The 20303-nt window shown below is 38.7% G+C and overlaps 1 protein-coding gene across 1 annotated transcript in view; it reads right to left on the reverse strand.

Annotated features, from left to right (window-relative positions):
* The window catches only part of LOC142353612 (sodium/calcium exchanger 3-like), a 155416-nt gene that overhangs the window by 58582 nt on the left and 76531 nt on the right, over positions 1-20303 (reverse strand). Inside the window, exons 9-10 of the mRNA XM_075405898.1 lie at positions 2750-2816; positions 525-705 (exon numbers count right to left, since the gene is read on the reverse strand). Of these exons, the coding sequence (XP_075262013.1) occupies positions 525-705; positions 2750-2816 (248 nt within the window). The remainder of the gene's footprint in view (positions 1-524; positions 706-2749; positions 2817-20303) is intronic.

Here is a 20303-nt window from a genome sequence, read left to right on the forward strand (position 1 = left end):
AATAATAATAAAAATGAAAATAATAATAATATTAATAGTAATAATAATAATAATAATAATAATAATAATAAAAATAATAATAATAATAACAATAATAATAATAATAATAATAATAGTAATAATAATAATAAAAATAATAATAATAATAATAATAATAATAATAATAATAATAATAATAATAATAATAATAATATAAATAATAATAATAATAATAATGTAATAAAAAATAATATTAATATTAATAATAATAATAATATTAGTAGTAATAATAATAATACTAATAGTTCTCGAATCTCTTTTATAGTGATTGTCCCTTCCGATGAAATTGAGAAATACTATGTAAAATCAGCGGTGATAATATTTTTCTACCTTAACAATCTTATTTATTCTAGCAGTATTTTTCAAAAGAGCTCAAAGCGCAAAATTCAAAATTTGAGAGCCATTTTGATTTTAGAAGTCATTGAAATCCTTATTCAGACCCAGAGACGTTATGTACGGAAAAATTTAGTCTCTCTCTGACATACCTGCCAGTCTGTTGCCTTTATTTAGCAACCTGACAACGTAGAGCTTCACAGTCCCCATATCCTCTGCTACCACATACTCCACTGGGTCAAATCTCACTTTGAAGTGATCTGGGTAGGGGTCATTAGCCAGTTGTTGGCGTCTCCTTGATGTGAGACCGTCTTCCACATCGTTCCGCTGCGTCTAAACTCATCCACTTTCTGCCCGGGCCGCCGAGGCGTCCTCCACCGTCTACCACCGTTATTAGGCGCGAACAAGGGTGTAAAGCCAATTCCACTCTTAATTAGCAAGGAAAAGAGTGTAAGAGTGCAACTTTAGGACAATTACACTTTTTGTCTACTCTTTACACTCTTTAGTCTACTAAAAAAATCATAAGTTGGAGTGGTCAAGTCGATCCTAAGTGATCAAATCCTCCCGGGTCGAGGTTTTGTCAAAAAATAATGAAAGAATATTGGCGAATAAATAAGGCGAAAAGAAATTCCACCGCAAAACGCACGCATTTTTTAGCGTTGAATGCGGTGAAACCGGTGATTTTTAAATAAGATTTGCTGTTTTTAGCGGTCAGAGGTTTTTTTCCACCACTCTGCATTCAGCGCCAAAAGCCAAAATTCTTACAACCCAATTATTGAGCGCATTGACCACCGCATTTTTTTACGCAATTTTGAGCCCGGCCCCGACAGGACCCGACCCGGGCTTTGTTAAAAGAAAGTTTATATGCCAAGTCAACCAAAAATAATGAAGCAAAACTTTTGGGAATATTAAACCAAATCCACTCCAAAAAATGTGGATTTAAAACATTCGGAAATTTTCTGTAAATCCGTTCTGAGTTAAACAAAGCAACGAAAGACTTTAAGTTTCTTCTTCGGTATCGTTGGTTTTTACAAATAGAAAATTCACAAGACTTCTTTGTATTGAAGCACAGAAATTTTTCGGTAAGTTTGGCTTCAAACAAAGGAAATTGCCATTATGTTCAAATTCAAACGTAGGAAATCGGCGGTATGATTGATTTGGTACATAGATATTTGTCATTATATTGGGTATCAAACGTAAATGGGGAATCCATCGGTATGTTCCCAAACCAAAAGAAATCATTATGTGCTTCTATTGCAAGAGATACGACTTTCCGGGTTGAGGTTTTCGATGGAATTTTCGTAAGAAATGAGGTGAATGCGGTGAAAAGTATAATTCACCGCATTTCACTCTATTTCTCACAAAAATTCAAAGCAAAAATCACCGCATTTGTTTTCATAGCTTTCACTGAATCTGATTTAAATACACAAGAAGTATCATATATAATCAGGTGACAGATGGCGCCATGGAATAAGAAAATGTAGACATGCAGAAGGTGAGAGGTTCGCACCCGTGTACTGAAGATTCTTTTTTGTGACAAATCTGTTGAATGCCGTAAAAATACATAATTCACCGGGATTCGCCGCATTCGCCGCAAAAAATATATGAAATGCGCGGTGAAATTTTTTTCAAAGCATCTCACCGCATTTCTTGTGAAAATTCACCGCCAAAATCCGATCCGGTTTATAGGCGCAATTTCGATTTATGTAAAGTTTATGTACTTTTCCTTGGCATGGTAATATCAAAACTACGGGCACGTGAAATAATGAGATGGATCCCCATGAATGTTCAACAAAATTCAATCAAAAAACAAAACATTAATGTTCAACAAGTCTTCAAATTTGTCAAATCAAAACTAAATAATAATTTAAAATTTGTTCACAAACGACTACCTGAGTTTAAAGTCCAACAAACCAAAATTTCCTCGCATTTTTGATCGGAACAAACAAAGTTTTCTTATCTCTTATAACAAACCATAACGATTCCTTCCTTCATCTGAAGCCGAAGACGGCATTTGAAACCGAACATTCATACTTTTGGAGCCAATTTTCGATTACACTGTAACATTGAAGACCCGATTGTGCGGGCTACAATTCTAAGTTGAGTCCAAAAGACAACTTAATCTGTTCTTGATTTGAACTGATGAGAATTTCGCAATTAACTAAGATTCCAGAAAGAGATGTCTGTGGAAATTAATTTGTTTTATTTTTCTCAAAAAAAAATTTTATATCCGAAGATTTTGTTCAACTTTTTTGGTCGCTATTTTGGCTTTGTAACACTGAGCAATAGCATCATTTTTAAACCAATAAATTACTTTATTCTCATAACCAAATATTAAAACTGTCAAAGACGATCATCTTTTTGTTGAAGTACTAACATTGCTTCGAGGAGTGGTGTGTCTTGCTCTCGTTCGGGAAAAATTCCAGGTTCGTCTCTGCTTGTAGCTGAAAAAGAAAACAAGCGTACTGTTTGTTGGCGGAATTTCCCTCAGTGATCTCGACAGTTTCAATGGCAGCTTATCTAGTTATCCCGTTGAGACAAAATTTTATCCAATTTCATCATAAGCACGTGCAAAGATCTAACAAGTTCGTTTTATAGACAAGATTCTTGACGAGTGATTTTTATTGTGATTATGACTGTGATTAAAACACTTCAAAATTATATTCACTGGAGAGCTAATATAGCCGTAGCTCAAATTGCGACCAAGAAAAAGACATCCCGGATAGCTATAATACAAAACTCTTAGCAGTTATTTGGTCATATTAGGCCATCGACTAACCGTATTCAGCCATAACTGATTGTATGGCTATTTGAAACCCTTGATTTAGGTTCATACCACCGATGATCATATACCTCTCCTTTAGAGCATTTTTCCAACGTATATCTGCCTTGTTTAATTCAATTCACATCTTTGCAATTTCCTTACCTGGATTATTCCTAATCGGTTTTTGTAATCTATTTTGTTCTAATCGCAGGAAAAATTTTTTTCGAGTTGATTTTACTGCAGTTTTCAACAAAGAATTTTTTTGGCTATTTATTGCTCGATTGATGTTTTTATGATAGATCACCAAAAGAATAATCATATTGTATAGATAAAGCATTTTTTCTCCAAGAAACTTTCTTCTCCAATTTTTGGAAAATATTTTTTCTGATCAAAACAAGAACTTTAAATTTAACCATAGGTTTAAACTGTTTGAGAGCATGCTGTTACCGAGTAAATTGAAATGAATGAATTATATCATTAGATAGAGAATTTTTGTGCGTATTATATCAAAACTTTCGCTTAGATTTTCCGCTCTAAATGCAACATACATATTATTTCTGAGAAGAACAAAGGCCGATTCCCCACTAAGCATAACTTCCAAAATGGCTCAAAACTGATCGCTTAGCCTAACAAATTCGGTTTTTTGAACGGATTAGTTCAAATTGGTGACCTAGACAAAGACCTGCTAACAAAGTTAACTAGATTTGCCAAGGCATTCTGAAGTGCTTTTGCCTTTGAACGTTGCCTTTATACAGTTACATTGCTTATAACACGCTATATCCTGAATAGAGATTACGATAGAGTGTTTTCACCTGTCTTGCTTATCCACAGCATTATTAATTTCACCATAAATGTTATTTAGTTCAGCCTCTATTTTTGCCCTGGCACTATAAAGTTTGTTAAATTTGTCCTGCGAAGTTGTCATGATCTTAAAAAAAAACAGGATCCACAAGTTTTATTTGGTACTAATATAAAGTACACACATGCTACAACACAAATGGGTTATACCGAACCCTAGTGTGACGGTTTGCCTAGCAAACCGCCAAAGAGCAAAGATGTTCGTCGAGTACAATAGTACCCGGCGAAAGAAAGAAAGAACGGTGCGCAGGAAGCGCGAAAAGGGGCAGAACGGGAGACGGCACGGACGGGAGGAGACGCCGAACGAGTAACGCACGACGCAACGGGAAACCGGACGGACAAACGGGAGCGTCGGGCGAAAAGCGCGCGACGAAGCGGGAAGAAGGCACGGGCGGGGCGGAAACATCGGGCGGATGGCGCGCGACGAAACGGGAAAACGGCACGGACGGGGCGGAAACGTCGGGCGGATGGCACGCGATGAAACGGGAAAACGGTACGGAGGAGAGTCACACCCTAGAAAGAGGGAGAGAAGCTACTGCCAAGAAAACTAGCACAAAACATTATGGGGCTTTATCTACGGCATCAAAACATCAAAACGTCAAACAATTTACGGCAACAAAGTAGTATAAACAAAAGTGGAAAAGGTCAGGAAATTTACTAGCCATAACTCCAGAACAAACTTAAGTCACACCCTAGCAAACCACCATACCCAGACAACAGAAGTGCATACTACAAAAATTAATAAAGCTACAACAAATTGCTAGCAAACAAGTGTGGTGAAAGTCACGAAACAAACCAGCCGTAACTCCAATATGAACTTAAGTCACACCGTAGCAAGGAACGAGACGAAAACAACAAACCAGCATACTAGCAGAAAGAAATTTTACTACAGCAAAACTCAACATACTACATCATAAAACAAATAAACGGGGGATGGAAGGAAACAAAGTGACACGGAAACAAAGGGACGGAAGCGGAAAATGAAACCAGATAACCTGCGGAAAACGGACGGTAGTGAAAAACTCGAAGAATGGGGAGAACGAAACGTTTAGTAAAGCGCTATCGGAGAGAACCAACCACAAACTAACCCGTAACTCGTGAGTTAACTAAGTCACACCGCCAGTCAGCGGGTAGACTCCCATAACAGCGCAAGACTAAGTGACATTTACGTTATCAAAGGCTTGTGTGAGTTCTACCTCCTCGAACGCATGACGGGTGCGAAGCGTTTTACGACGGCGCTTTGAAAGGTTCTTCGGTCGGGAGCGTGTTATCAAGGACCGGAGGTTGTTCTTATGAGCTAAGACTATAGTGAGTGTTTTCAGCTCAAGCGCAGGCCTTTGGTGTAATGCTATGTACTCTTTAAGTGAACTAGGATCTTTCTGTTTACGTCTAGACACAATGTCTTTCACTAAATGGATGGTAACTAGAGTACTACGCTTGAGCTGATTGTAAATATCAGGAATTCCCTCTCTGGGGCAATACACTATAGCTTCTATGCGCTCCTGATACTTTCCAAGCACTTCAATAAGCTGTGAAGGTTTAAAAGGCTTATTGTTGTTACTGCGATGACGGGACAATGAATTGTTCATCACATCATGCCATATAACTAGCCTCTTTTTATCACGGAAGAAAAGACTCAATTGAAATTGCGCGGTTTTTCGGATTTTCAAAGCGTTAGGATTAAAACTCAGACCCGGTAATGCGTAAATTCCTTTTTTATAATGGTCTTGTAACGCTTCAGGCAAGGTTTTTATGTCGTGATGCAGTGAACTTGCAGCTAATAAAAAAACCATATAATGTTTTTACCACATAACTGATTTGAGCTTTGCTCAAACTCCAAAACTTGATTTTTAATGCGCAATTTTCACGACTTTCCAAGAATAAGCGTTTATTTGAGGAAAAAAATCAGTTACCTGATCTTCATTTTTTTGTGAAGTTTGAAAAACTTGACCAAACTTGTTTTTTACAACGTTATAATCTATCTAACTATTATATAAGTATGCTAGAATGATCGGATAGAGTTTTTCCCAATTTTTCCAAATCTGGTCAATTTTTTCAAACTTTTTTCTTGCTTCGCGTGATTTTTTTCGTATGAAACTTTACCCGTTCCAATAACTACTATTTAGCCCGATTTGGTCAATTCTAAAATTTTGACCAAAAATTTTCAAATTCGATGTTTTTTCAAGGAAAAAAATATATGGGGGTGGGTTATTGGTGACCGGTGAACTCGGGATATGGTTTCTGGGGGGTTACTAGGTTTGCCGGCTATATAATATTAATCTACTGCTCCAAATTATCAAAAATCACGTTCAAGTTGTTCGGATAGTTCTTACAGTTTTTTTGTTGATTTGTCCCCGATTGTTGCTCAGTTGTAGACTATTAAGGAGCCAATCAAAGTGTATTTTGTTCCATGAGTCTGGGCGACCATGCGCTGTTACCCCATCGCAAGCTGAAATTCTTGTGCATACTAGCATCCACTTCTTGGAAGCCGATGAAGACCAATTTTGGTGCCACTTCCAAATTTTTAAAGTCCTCATCTCTTGGCAAAACTCTTTCGTCCAAGACACTTTTACTGCAGTTTCCAACGTTCCAGGTTAAACGCAGAACACGTATTGCCGTGCCGTCGTCCTGTTTAGGTTCTGTCATATCCAAATAAAATTAATAGCAGTTATACCAATTGTTAACGCGTGTTCCATCGTCGCCAATATGCAAATTAACCTCTTTTGTTTGCAAGCTGTTTAAATGAACTGCAAAGACGGGGAACAGATTGTTTGGTATTAAATGAAATGCAAAGACGGGGAACAGTGTTTTGGGCATACGACGGGAAAAATTTCATCTCCCTTATTACCAACACAGCAACGCATAGCACTACAATACTTTCATTTTGCTTTGCGTCTATTTAATGACTCAATTAATGACTCAATGAATCACACCAATTAGGCTATAGAATTAGGCTAAAGAAAGGCTAAAGCCGGGAGCGGCATCAAAAAATATAGGTGAAAACACTCTATCCTAATCTATATTCAGGATATAGCGTGTTATAAGCAGTGTAACTGTATAAAGGCAACGTTCAAAGGCAAAAGCACTTCAGAATGCCTTGGCAAATCTAGTTAACTTTGTTAGCAGGTCTTATTCTAGGTCACTCTTCACAGTGAAGAAACATTGGGTAAAGCCAACACTCCTTGACTTCATCGATTGGTTGAAGGAGAAGACCGAGGCACACGATTTAATGAAACAAACTTCATCGAAGGCAAGAACTGAGGATAGCAACAACTCAGTAGTAAAGACCAAAGTTGCCTCAAGAACTTTTGCTGCTAATACATAAACTAAGGGCACTCAGAGACCGGCCTCAACATTGGCAACGCCCGCAATCCCTCGCTGCATTGTGTGTAAAGTCAATCATCGCATCTGGGAGTGTAGGGTATTTAAAGAAAAGTCTCCCACTCAGCGAGCAAAGGTAGTGGCGGAAGCAAAACTGTGTTTCTCATGTTTGAGAGAAAAGCAAATGTTTAGGCAATGCCCAAATCCCAGGAAATGCAGGAAAGACGGATGTAACAGCTCCCATAATACACTTCTCCTTGAAGCTGAGAAGGTTTATCCATCAAAATCCCCTTCAAACAACAACAACAGTAATTCTAATGCTGGCGCAAATCAAAGTAAACTTCCTAGTGTCCAATCATCGAGTAAGACCACCACTTTGTCATCTGTGAGTAATGTGAACGGCCTCCTTCAGGCGACTGAATTACAGTTGAAGAGCTCTTCTGGTAAAGATACCACGGCTTTAGTTTTGTGCGATACCGCTTGCAGTAACTCTTGGGTGTCCAATGAACTCGCAAATAGACTTGGTTTGCACGGTACAGCATTGAAACTAACAGTTGAGGGTATAAATACCGAGGAGGTTGTAGACACTCAGTTAGTTCAACTAATTGTAACACCACGCGACAACCAAGCATTTGAACCATTTAAAGTCAGCCCTTACGTAAAGGAAGATTTGAATGTAGGCGCCGATGTCATCAACATTAAAGCACTTCAGGAAACATATCCTTACCTAGCAGTTCTAGACCCAGTTACATATTGCTATGGAAACATCGAGAGGATACTTGGACAGGATATGTATCATGCCATCCGCCCGTTAGAGTACTTCGCTGCCGACGAGAAGTCCTCGCCCTTTGCTGTTCGCTTGGGTTCTAAGCGGCCCTCTACCGTTGTCTTCAGGTTTAGTCTCGACTTGTTTTAAAGCAAATATGGAGCAGGATTTCGAACTCGCTAGTCAGGTAAAATCTTGGTACGACATGGAGTCGTAGGGCGCACTTAAGCAAGTAGACCCACGATCCACCTCGGATGCGCGTGCGCATGATATTCTTGAAAACACCACCGTGCATAATGGAAAAAAGTACAATGTCGGAATGCTACGGGCTGAAGATAACATCGAACTGCCCAACAATTATTTCTCAGCGCTTGTTCAATTAAAGTCTTTGGAAAGATCAGACATTAAGTGAAAAGTACTCGAATACCATCAAAGAGGACTTAGAAAAAGGCTACGTAGTAAGGGTCAAAGATGCTCATAAGGTGGAAAGTCGCTCGGAACGAGAGTGGTACCTACCACACCATCCGGTTGTTAACCCGAACAAGCCGGGCAAGGTTCGTAGGGTACTAAACGGAGCAGCTAAATTCCATAGCGCATCTCTTAATAAGTCATTACTCACCGGCCCTGACTTGCTGCTAAACCTAATCTATGTACTCTCTACGGTTCAGACAACATCCATTCGCCGTATCCGCCAACATCGAGGGAATGTTCCTCCAAGTTGGAGTGTTACCATGTGATTAGCCACCATTGCGCTTTTTGTGGCGGGAGGACCCCACATCAAATGTTGTGGTACACCAAAATACACGCCACATCTTTGGGGCAAAAGATTCGCCCACCTGCACCAACTACGCACTTCAACGCACGACAAGTGATAATGCTAAGCAGTACCCAGAAGCTGCGAAAGCCGTTCTTGAGAACTTCTACATGGACGATTACTTAGACTCAGTGGAATCCCCCGAGAGGGCCCTCATTAGGTCGAAGGAATTGGTACATCTTCTCTATCTAGGTGGGTTCAAGCTTACTAAGTTTGTAAGCAATGTACCAGATCTGGCTGACCGAATTGATTGGTCTGCTCAGTCCACTGAACCGAAGGTCATCGTTTCATCAAAGGAGGAATCAATGCACGTGCTTGGGCTTAAGTGGGACCACAACAACGACACTCTGGTCGTGAGCAGGGGTACTAACAGCACCATCACGAAAAGTTTAACACAGCGCTTGGTCCTAAGTCTTGTGTCAAAGGTCTACAACCCAATTGGTCTTGTCGCACCGTTCACTGTTGGTGCTCGGTTAATCTTGAAAGACGTTTGGCGTGTCAAAGGACAAAGTTGGGACGACGAGTTACCTAAAGACACAGTTGACAGATTCCTTGCCTGGTGTGTTGAACTGCCGCGGTTAGCTGAGATCACTATACCGAGAAGTTACTTTTCAGGACCATTCCAACATCTTGAACTCCACATGTTTGGTGATAGCTCGCAAGACGTATTCAGTGCAGTAGGATTTCTTAGGGCTCAAGTAACTTGCACCTCCGGGGAGATTATAACAGAGCTGGCGTTTGTCCTGGGCAAGGCCCGCGTTGCACCTATGAAGGTAATGACAGTTCCTAAGCTGGAACTACAAGCCGCTCTTCTCGCAGCACGTTTAAAAAGGGAAATCTGTCAAGCATTAACCGTTAGTGTGGATAAGGTATTCATGTGGACAGATAGTACCATCGTCTTGCAGTGGATAAACACAACCATTAAATACCCAATCTTCATTGCAAACCTTGTTAGTGAAATTCTGGAGAACACCAGCGTTGACCAATGGAACCACGTCGCCACTTGTGATAATCCGGCAGATGCTGGCACGCGTGGCATGTCCGCTGAAGTTTTGCAATCAAGTAGCTGGGTGAGGGGTCCTGACCTCTTGAGAACTAAGCAATTCCCCTTTGTACCAAATACTGACGTCGTTGATAACATCAAGCTCGGCGTTGTAACTAAGGAACCAGAAGATGACTCCATCTCATCTCTAGCCGCATCCGTAACCAAGCCCCCTAAGGAACAAAGGATTAATCTAATCCCGTTTGATAGGTTCAGTTCTTATCAAAAATTACTTCGTGTCACCGCATATGTGCTCCGTCTTTTACCATTCATGAAAGTTACCGTACCGTAGACGGCAGTATAGCCGAACCTGTTGAGCTTGACGAAGCTGAGCGTCATCTCCAGTACTTGGTTCAAGGAGAGTCCTTTAATACTGAAAGAAAGGATCTTCTTGACAACAAATCCGTTAAGAAGAGCAGCCGCATTGCTCAGTTTACTTCGTTTATTGGACCTCATGATCTCCGCTAGCCGTTCCTCTGGTCGACTCCGACGGCTAGCGGAAATTGTCTTTGACACAAAGCATCCTATCGTGCTGGATGCGCGTCATACTTTTGTTGAACTGTTTCTGCGGCATACCCATATGAAGAACCATCATCAAGGCATCGATTACTTAAGGTCAAAGGTACAAGAACTTTATGCCATCCTAAAACTACGTTCCACACTGCGTTCCATCAATTCAAAATGCGTCTTGTGTAGAAAGTTCCGTGCAGCAACCATTCAACCTATCGTGGCAGACCTCCCAAAGGAGAGACTCGCATACCAGTCTCCTCCCTTTACCAACAACGGGGTTGATTACTTCGGCCCATTCTACGTCACAGTTCGTCGGACTACCGAGAAGAGGTGGGGATTTCTCTTCACTTGTCTCACTACTCGTGCTGTCCATGTTGAAGTTGTCCCGTCCATGGACACCAGTTTCTGTGTAATGGGAGTTGAGCGGTTCGTCTCCCGTCGGGGTACTCCTGCTATGATTTGGTCGGATAACTGTACGAACTTCATTGGAGCGGAGAAAGAGCTCCGTGAATGTGTGGAAAAATGGAATACGCTCAACATCGCTGCCAAACTTGCCAATAAGGGCATTAGGTGGAGGCTGAATCCACCCAGTGCGCCACACCAGGGTGGCATCTGGGAGAGGTTAGTTCGTAGTTTTAAAAGAGTACTGTACACTATCCTCGGTACGCGTTGCCTCACAGATGAGGTTTTGAACACTACTTTTTGTCTGGTCGAACACGCACTAAACTCACGTCCCTTAACGCCTGTAAGCGCCGACCCGTCCGACCTAGGCACAATAACACCTAACCATTTTCTACTCGGTAACCAAGCAACCAGAATGCCGCCTATCGATGGCGTTGACGAGTTCGATCATCGTAAGCGGTACGCCCGTGCACAGTCCTACGCTAATGCGATTTGGGCACGTTGGCTTAAGGAGTATGTACCTGCGCTGAACCGTAGAACTAAGTTGCAGACGCCTGCCAAGCATCACCTCAAGGTTGGTGACTTAGTTTGGATTGTTGAAGAAAGCAACCCTAGGGGTTACTATCCAACTTCTCGGGTTGAAGAACTCTGTTACGGTTCCGACAGCGTCGCCCGCTCCGCCGTCGTACGCACGTCGTTCGGATCGCTCGTCCGACCCGTCCGACCTAAGGTCAAAGGTACAAGAAGTTTATGCCATCCTAAAACTACGTTCCACACTGCGTTCCATCAAATCAAAATGCGTCTTGTGTAGAAAGTTCCGTGCAGCAACCATTCAACCTATCGTGGCAGACCTCCCAAATGAGAGACTCGCATACCAGTCTCCTCCCTTTACCAACAACGGGGTTGATTACTTCGGCCCATTCTACGTCACACTTCGTCGGACTACCGAGAAGAGGTGGGGATTTCTCTTCACTTGTCTCACTACTCGTGCTGTCCATGTTGAAGTTGTCCCGTCCATGGACACCAGTTTCTGTGTAATGGGAGTTGAGCGGTTCGTCTCCCGTCGGGGTACTCCTGCTATGATTTGGTCGGATAACTGTACGAACTTCATTGGAGCGGAGATAGAGCTCCGTGAATGTGTGGAAAAATGGAATACGCTTAACATCGCTGCCAAACTTGCCAATAAGGGCATTAGGTGGAGGCTGAATCCACCCAGTGCGCCACACCAGGGTGGCATCTGGGAGAGGTTAGTTCGTAGTTTTAAAAGAGTACTGTACACTATCCTCGGTACGCGTTGCCTCACAGATGAGGTTTTGAACACTACTTTTTGTCTGGTCGAACACGCACTAAACTCACGTCCCTTAACGCCTGTAAGCGCCGACCCGTCCGACCTAGGCACAATAACACCTAACCATTTTCTACTCGGTAACCAAGCAACCAGAATGCCGCCTATCGATGGCGTTGACGAGTTCGATCATCGTAAGCGGTACGCCCGTGCACAGTCCTACGCTAATGCGATTTGGGCACGTTGGCTTAAGGAGTATGTACCTGCGCTGAACCGTAGAACTAAGTTGCAGACGCCTGCCAAGCATCACCTCAAGGTTGGTGACTTAGTTTGGATTGTTGAAGAAAGCAACCCTAGGGGTTACTATCCAACTGCTCGGGTTGAAGAACTCTGTTACGGTTCCGACAGCGTCGCCCGCTCCGCCGTCGTACGCACGTCGTTCGGATCGCTCGTCCGCCCATTTGTTAAGCTTGTACCAATCCTCCCAACCTATTCTTCCGGGCCGGAGGATGTTACCGAGCAAATTGAAATGAATGAATTATATCATTAGATAGAGAATTTTTGTGCGGTTTATATCAAAACTTTCGCTTAGATTTTCCGCTCTAAATGCAACATACATATTATTTCTGAGAAATACAAAGGCCGATTCCCCACTGAGAATAACTTCCAAAATGGCTCAAAACTGATCGCTCAGCCTAGCAAATTCGGTTTTTTGTACGGATTAGTTCAAATTGGTGACCTAGACTAAGACCTGCTAACAAAGTTAACTAGATTTGCCAAGGCATTCTGAAGTGCTTTTGCCTTTGAACGTTGCCTTTATACGGTTACATTGCTTATAACACGCTATATCTTGAATATAGGTTACGATAAAGTGTTTTCACCTGTACATGCTTTTGAACAGGAACGGAACAAAACTGCTTTTTTGGTATCCACTGACAAAAAAAACGACAGATTTAATATCAAAAACAATATAACTGACTGCGGTTGGGCAAATTGCCCTTGAAAAAGTGGCAAACAAGTTGGTTTTGTCATTAGCTAGCTAATGTGTATGGAGGCTGGCTTTAGTTCACTTGAAGAAGAGGGGGTTGAGCACGGCGGCGGGGGTGGTGGGGCATGGGGTTCGAACCCGCAGGATTACGGGTTGAAATATGCGAAGGGATGGATTGTGGAGTTAAGCTGAGGAGGGGTGGCTGACATGGGAGAGGGGATGATATGGGCGGTTCATACTCTAAGAACCACCCTTCACACAATTCATATCTGCAAAACTGTTTTGTAATTCGCATCATTAGTGTCTAGTCAGCTGAAGTCTCTAAGACAAGTTAATACTCCAGGTTTTAACTGTTTATCCCGTTTTTGAGGAGTAAAAGTCAAAGGAGTGTGACAAAAATTACATAAAAAGACCCCAGGGTTAACCTAATTGCCAAAAAATTTTTATTGCGAGCAATTATTAAACACATTAAAAGAAGAAGGAGCCTAGGAAGACGCAAACAAAAATGTTTCCGATTTTTTTAAAACTGATAGAAGACGAATTATCATAAAGATAAGATTTAAATTAGATAAGCAACCTCAACAAAAATAAACTACATATTATCAAAAACTTTCTTTTTAATCTTTTTGTTAAACTAATGTTGAATATTTGCAGTGATAATTCCAAAGTGACCTCAGTTTTAACAACAACTTGAAAAAAATTGAAAAAGTGCTGATCAAAACGACAGCCATCTTTCTTCCTTTTTTAGCTTGATGGAAGGATCAACAAAAATTGGAAAAGATAAAGCACATTATTTTTAAGAATTATGAAACTTGTTTTAAGATTGATTGATCAATTTTCGGCTGATATGCCAATGAGCCTTTTTCCGATTAGGCTATTATTACGAGCCAACACCCCTGCAAACAAAACAATTGCATCTTATCACTTTAATTACATAAAGGTGGCTTAATGCATGTAAAAAGAGCCTTACCGTGTGTGATATGGCAAAAAATGAACAATCATACTGATTCATCTATTTTGCACAATTTAACAACGTATTATAGTATCAATTTATTCTCTCATAAAACATAACAAGGAGGCTCGGTAATGTGCATTCGCATATTAAGTTCCGACACCGCTCATCTACATTCTTCACTTAATTGTCTACCAAATAAGTAAGAGATAAAGAAAACTAACATGTCAACATATCGTTCAACAAACTACTAAAAGAATTAAACAATCTACTCTAGAGGGCCTATGAGACCTGTGGCTACCATGAAATGAATACCAGAAAGGACGGCAATAAAAATCAAATAGTTACAAATATTAATTACGACAAAAACTCCTTGACCATTTTTTGAAAACCACTTATAACCAAATGATAATGGCATCAGATAAAACTTATACCAAGATGATTAACCGGTACTTTTTGGAACAAAATATGGGATTTTTCCTCAATGCGACCTGGCAACAAGTCGACTAGAAAAGAGCAAAAGCGGCAAAAGTTTATTAAAACATTGTTTTTTTAAAAAAGAATATAATTCGAATTGATTAGAAACGATACGCATCAAATGAAACCATTGAGAGAGTCTTTTTTAACCTCAATAGAGAGCAACTAAGGCCTTTCATTATCCAGGATATGTCATACGACAACAAATACAGGCAGAAATTTTGCTCGGAAAATTAATGCACGAAAACGATGCCGTTTGAATTTTTTGCAGGTGACAACATTTATAAGTCAAATGACGCCCATTATTGTGAACCTGTGAAAAGAAAACAAAAACCTACAAAAAAGAGGCAAACATGCAAAAATTACGAAAATTGTTTTATGAAAACTGGTTGTTCCAAGAAGAAAGACCATTTGAGGAAAACAAAACAGTTATGAAGAGCAAATTGTATTTCAAAAAATAAATGATGTGAATTGTATATAGAGATGCTTAGCTACAATTTAACAGAAATAAAATTGGCAGATCTCAAAAATCTATCTCTTTTTTTAATAAATCAAATATTTTCAAAATTCGTAGCCAACAAAAGCTTTCGACTAAAAGAGTAGATAGTTTGTTTTGCAACTACTCGGAAAACTCATTGCGACTGTCATTAATGAGACTAAATCATAAGGCTATAAAAAAACATTAAATACAAGCTGAACTAATAAGTTTCTCGGACAACTTCACGAAACCACAGTTTTGAAGCCATTAAACTTATAAGATCACAAAATAACAACAAGAAGAACCACAAAAACTGAAAAGTATCTAAACTTTACAAAATTCTTCTGAAACAAATGGTCTAAGCCCTGAAGACATCAACTAAAAGGTTTAAGCAACAGAAAAATTTTTGTTTGGTTCAACAAAACATTTTAAAAAGCTCTAAGTAATGGGGCGAATTTAAAAAAATGATACAACATTGTAAAATGCGATAAAAAAGAACGCAAACCAGAACAAAAAGGTTTAAGTTGAAGAATACTTTTACTGTTTTTTAAAAAACAAAAAGTGACTGATTCTAAGAATCCATGATATTATCGAACCTCTCCCTGATTTTGTCGCCCGCCCAGCAAAACTAACAAATCATCCAAGTATTTGCGAGTTAGGCCAATTGTTGAGTGGAATTCATCAAATATTGAAAAAAAGATGCATTTTGTAAAATTATCGCGTTAAATCTGCAAAAAACGGAAAAATTTTTATTCCAGAAGACTTTCATACGGCGCCTATTTGCAACTAACTCTCTTTTTGAGATTAAGGAGTCTGTTTTAAGGTTTCTAGGTCACTATGTCTGGCAAAATTTGACAAAGTGAACCAAAAAAGCATATTGTGTGCCAGTTTTGATGAAAAAAGTTTGAATTTTGAAAGTTTTATCAAAAATTTTAGCCAAATAAAAACTTCAATCAAACAATTCAGCAACGCTATTCTATATCTTATGGTAACAAGAACACTCTGACGTTAAAAATTGTAACTTATTTTGAATTTATTTAACGAAATGGTGCCAAATTTTAGTAAAAATTACTGAAAATGTGAACAAAAACAGTCGAATGTTCACAAAATTTTAAACCTCGATAACTCCCTATAAAACACGAAAACAGAAAAAAAAATTAATTCCGTATTCTACGCTGGACGGGCTTTTTAATGTTACCACTCACAATTCTCTGCGATGAATATATCGGTCGGCCAAAATTGACTGAACAAAAAAAACCCAGTTAAGTATATAGTTCCTCCTTCCCCACTAAAGTGGGAGTCGGAAAATTAATTGCTATTTTTTTCACAGAGGCTTGTTTCAAAATTCCACTATTTAGAGCACAACTAATTAAGTTTTTTTGGTAAAGGAACAGGCATATATTGAAAAAAGTTTCCCGAAAGAACTAGTTTATTCGGAGAAGAACATAGTGAACAAGACTTAAAGGATCTTTTCTACTAAGGTCTCCAGTGTGTTACGCATCAAACGAAACCATTGAAAGAGTCTTTTTTACTTCAATGAAGAGCAACTAAGGTCCTTCATTATCCAAGATATGTCATACGACTACAAAAAGTACGACAAATACAGGCAAAAATTTTGCACGGAAAAATAATGCACGAAAACGATGTCGTCCCAATTAATTAAATATTAAGCTGATCACTAACAACACTCAAAAATCTTCGTTTGCATTTTTTGCAGGTGACAACATTTGTAAGTCAAATGACGCCCATTATTGTGATACTGTGAAAAGAAAACAAAAACCTACAAAAAAAGGGGGAGAACATGCAAAAATCACGAAAATTGGTTTTATGAAAACTGGTTGTTCCAAGAAGAAAGACCATTTGAGGAAAACAAAACAGTAATGAAGAGCAAATTGTATTTCAAAAAATAAATGATGTGAATTGTATATAGAGATGCTTAGCTACAATTTAACAGAAATAAAATTGGCAGATCTCAAAAATCTATCTCTTTTTTAATAAATCAAATATTTTCAAAATTCATAGCCAACAAAAGCTTTCGACTAAAAGAGTAATAGTTTGTCTTGCAACTACTCGGAACACTAATTGCGACTGTTATTAATGAGACTAAATCATAAGGCTGTAAAATAACATTAAAAACAAGCTGAACTAATAAGTTTCACGAACAACTTCACGAAACCACAGTTTTGAAGCCATTAAACTTATAAGATCTTAACCGCGAGAATATAACATCTTTATTTGCGTCTCCTTTGATCATCGTAACGTCCTTTTGTAAAACGACTATCACAAAATGACAGCAAGAAGAACCAGAAAACCTGAAAAGTATCTAAACTTTACAAAATTCTTCTGAAACAAATGGTCTAAGCCCTGAAGACATCAACTAAAATGTTTAAGCAACAGAAAAATTTTTGTTTGGTTCAACAAAACATTTTAAAAAACTCTAAATAATGAGGCTAATTTACGAAAATGATATAACATTGTAAAATGCGATAAAAAGAACGCAAACCAGAACAAAAGTTTAAGTTGAAGAATACTATAACTCTTTTTTAAAGAAAATTATTTCGAAAGTTAAAACAGCCATTAGTTATTTACCGATATCCGTTATTTAAGTTCAATTGTTTATCTATAGTTGGCCACTGAGACCTTTAATTACACAACATTTGCCAAGAACAATGACAACAAAAATTCACAACGAATGAAGGGCAAAAATAAAAAACTCTACCAACTTCTGCAAGAGAACGGTGTCGCAGCCCTTCAAACCATATGTTATGAAAAAGAAAAATTTTGTTTAGTTTCAAATGTTGTAAATTTTTTTCAGATAGATTATTAACAATCGTGACAATTTACAAAAGAAACAAAAACGACAGCAGAAATGGGTAATTATCCACGAAAATCAGAAAATTTTGTATGAAAACTCGTAGTACCAAAAGCAAGAAAACCATCCGTTAAAACAATCGGCCCAAAAATTAGTTTTTATTCTGTAGGTAGGAAAGTTTGACCTGTATTTACTGAGAATAAGCAAAATGTTGACTAAAATAATATAAAACGTTGATAAGTTCAAAAAATCACAGAAATTTCATTAAAACAAATACATTCATTAACATAAGAGACATTAGGTAACAACGGAATGAAAATGAATAGAAAAAATTCACTTGCACCTCCTTAGGAAGAAATTTAGATCTTGAGAAACCTAAAAATCAGACTGCCGAAAGAATAACAATTGAAGGCAAAAGACAAGAATTCAGATAAATTTTACTAAAACTCTTCCCAAAACGCATAAAAAAACATTTTGGTTCTCTGAAAACAAACTGTATCTCCATTCAACTTCAAATTTACGTAAATTGGAGCTATTATTAACGGAGCCGTGAATAAAAAAAATGTCAGTAATTAACATTAAGAAAAACAAAAGCAAAAAACTTTCAAAAAAGGCAGCATCAAAATAAAAACAAAAAGTGTCTGATTCTAAGAATCCATGATATTATCGAACCTCTCCCTGATTTTGTCGCCCGCCCAGCAAACCTACCAAGTTTTCCAAGTATTTGCGAATTAGGCCAATTGTTGAGTGGATTTCATCATTGAAAAAAAGATGAATTTTGTACAATTATCGAGTTAAATCTGCAAAAATTGGAAAAATTGTAATTCCAGAAGACTTTCATACAGCGCCTAATTGCAACTAGCGCTCTTTTTGAGATTAAGGAGTCTGTTTTAAGGTTTCTAGTCACTAAGTCTGGCAAAATTTAACAAAGTGTTAACATATTTAACAACCAAAAAAAAAGCATATTTTGTGCCATTGTTGATGAAAAAAGTTTGAATTTTAAAAGTTTTATCACAAATTTTCGCCAAAAAAACTTCAATCAAACAATTCAATAACGCTATTCTATATCTAATTGTAAAAACAACACTCTGCCACTCTGCCGTTAAAAATTTTAACTTATTTTGAACTTATTTAGCGAAATTGTGCCAAATTTTAGTAAAAATTACTGAAAATGTGAACAAAAACAGTCGAATGTTCACAAAATCTTAAACCTCGATAACTCCCTATGAAACACGAAAATAGAAAAAATCTTTTTAGTTCCATATTCTACGCTGGACGTGCTTTTTAATGTTACCACTCACAATTCTCTGCGATGAATATATCGGTCGGCCAAAATTGACTGAACAAAAAAAACCCAGTTGAGTATATAGTTCCTCCCTCCCCACTAAAGTGGGAGTCGGAACAATAATTGCTATTTTTTTCACAGAGGCTTGTTTCAAAATTCCACTATTTAGAGCACAACTAATTATGTTTTTTTGGTAAAGGAACAGGCTTATATTGGAAAATGTTTCCCAAAAGAACTAGTTTATTCAGAATAAGAACATAGTGAACCAGACTTAAAGGATCTATTCTATTTTGGTCCCCAGTGTGTTAGGCAACCTCAACTAAAGAGCACGTACCGTTACATAGTAAATCATCATATAAAAATATCTTATGCATCATGTAAAAAAGACATGCCTCCATTAAGCTGGGGGGCAACAGAAATGACCCGAATTAGAAAACGCACGTGTAAAACGCCAAAATTATTTGACCCAGAGCTTAAGCAGGAGATCCCGCATACATAGCCACAACTTGACCACCATGTGCCTTCGGCTTCTTCAAACCTGTAAGTGAGTTCACTTTTGGAGAGAATTTTTCGAGCCTAGTTTTTTTTAGCTAGTGCTCTGCTCAATTCTCCTATAGTTGTTTGTTTGTAACTCCGCCGTAGCCGGTCCCCAGCCCGGTTGAGAGAAGGAGGAGGGGAACACACCCAGAACATACTGGAAAATCTCAAAAAGTTGATTTTTTCAATCAACTTGAGACAATTTTCCGACAGTACTGCTATAAAAAGATGTTTAAAAAGTGTATGGTGCAGACTTTAGCTCGCCTATGTTAAAATTTCTAGCTCGTCTGTGAGGCTGAACGTGGCTCGTCTATGTTGCAGAAATGGTGCGTCTATGGGACAGTTTTTGGCTCGTCTATGTTGCAGAGTTGGTCCGTCTATGGGGCAGTTTTTGGCTCGTCTATGGGGCAGACTTTGGCTCGACCGTAAGTACTTGGTGCGTTTATGTTGCTCGTTCAAAAAAATTCCTTGCCTGTGTATGTTTGAACGCACCATACCCCCTGTGTGCGTTCAAAAACGGTCTGCGTCATAAACGAGCACAAACGATAACCTCGAACTGGGTTTGAAGCAACATTACTTGACTCTGCTGTTCCAAACTTTGGCTTTAAGATCTCTCACCCTATTTAGTTATCAATAAACG

Source organism: Convolutriloba macropyga, chromosome 14 (genome assembly GCF_964194025.1).
Source record: "Convolutriloba macropyga chromosome 14, txConMacr16.3, whole genome shotgun sequence".
In the NCBI taxonomy this organism is placed as follows: Eukaryota; Metazoa; Xenacoelomorpha; order Acoela; family Convolutidae; genus Convolutriloba; species Convolutriloba macropyga.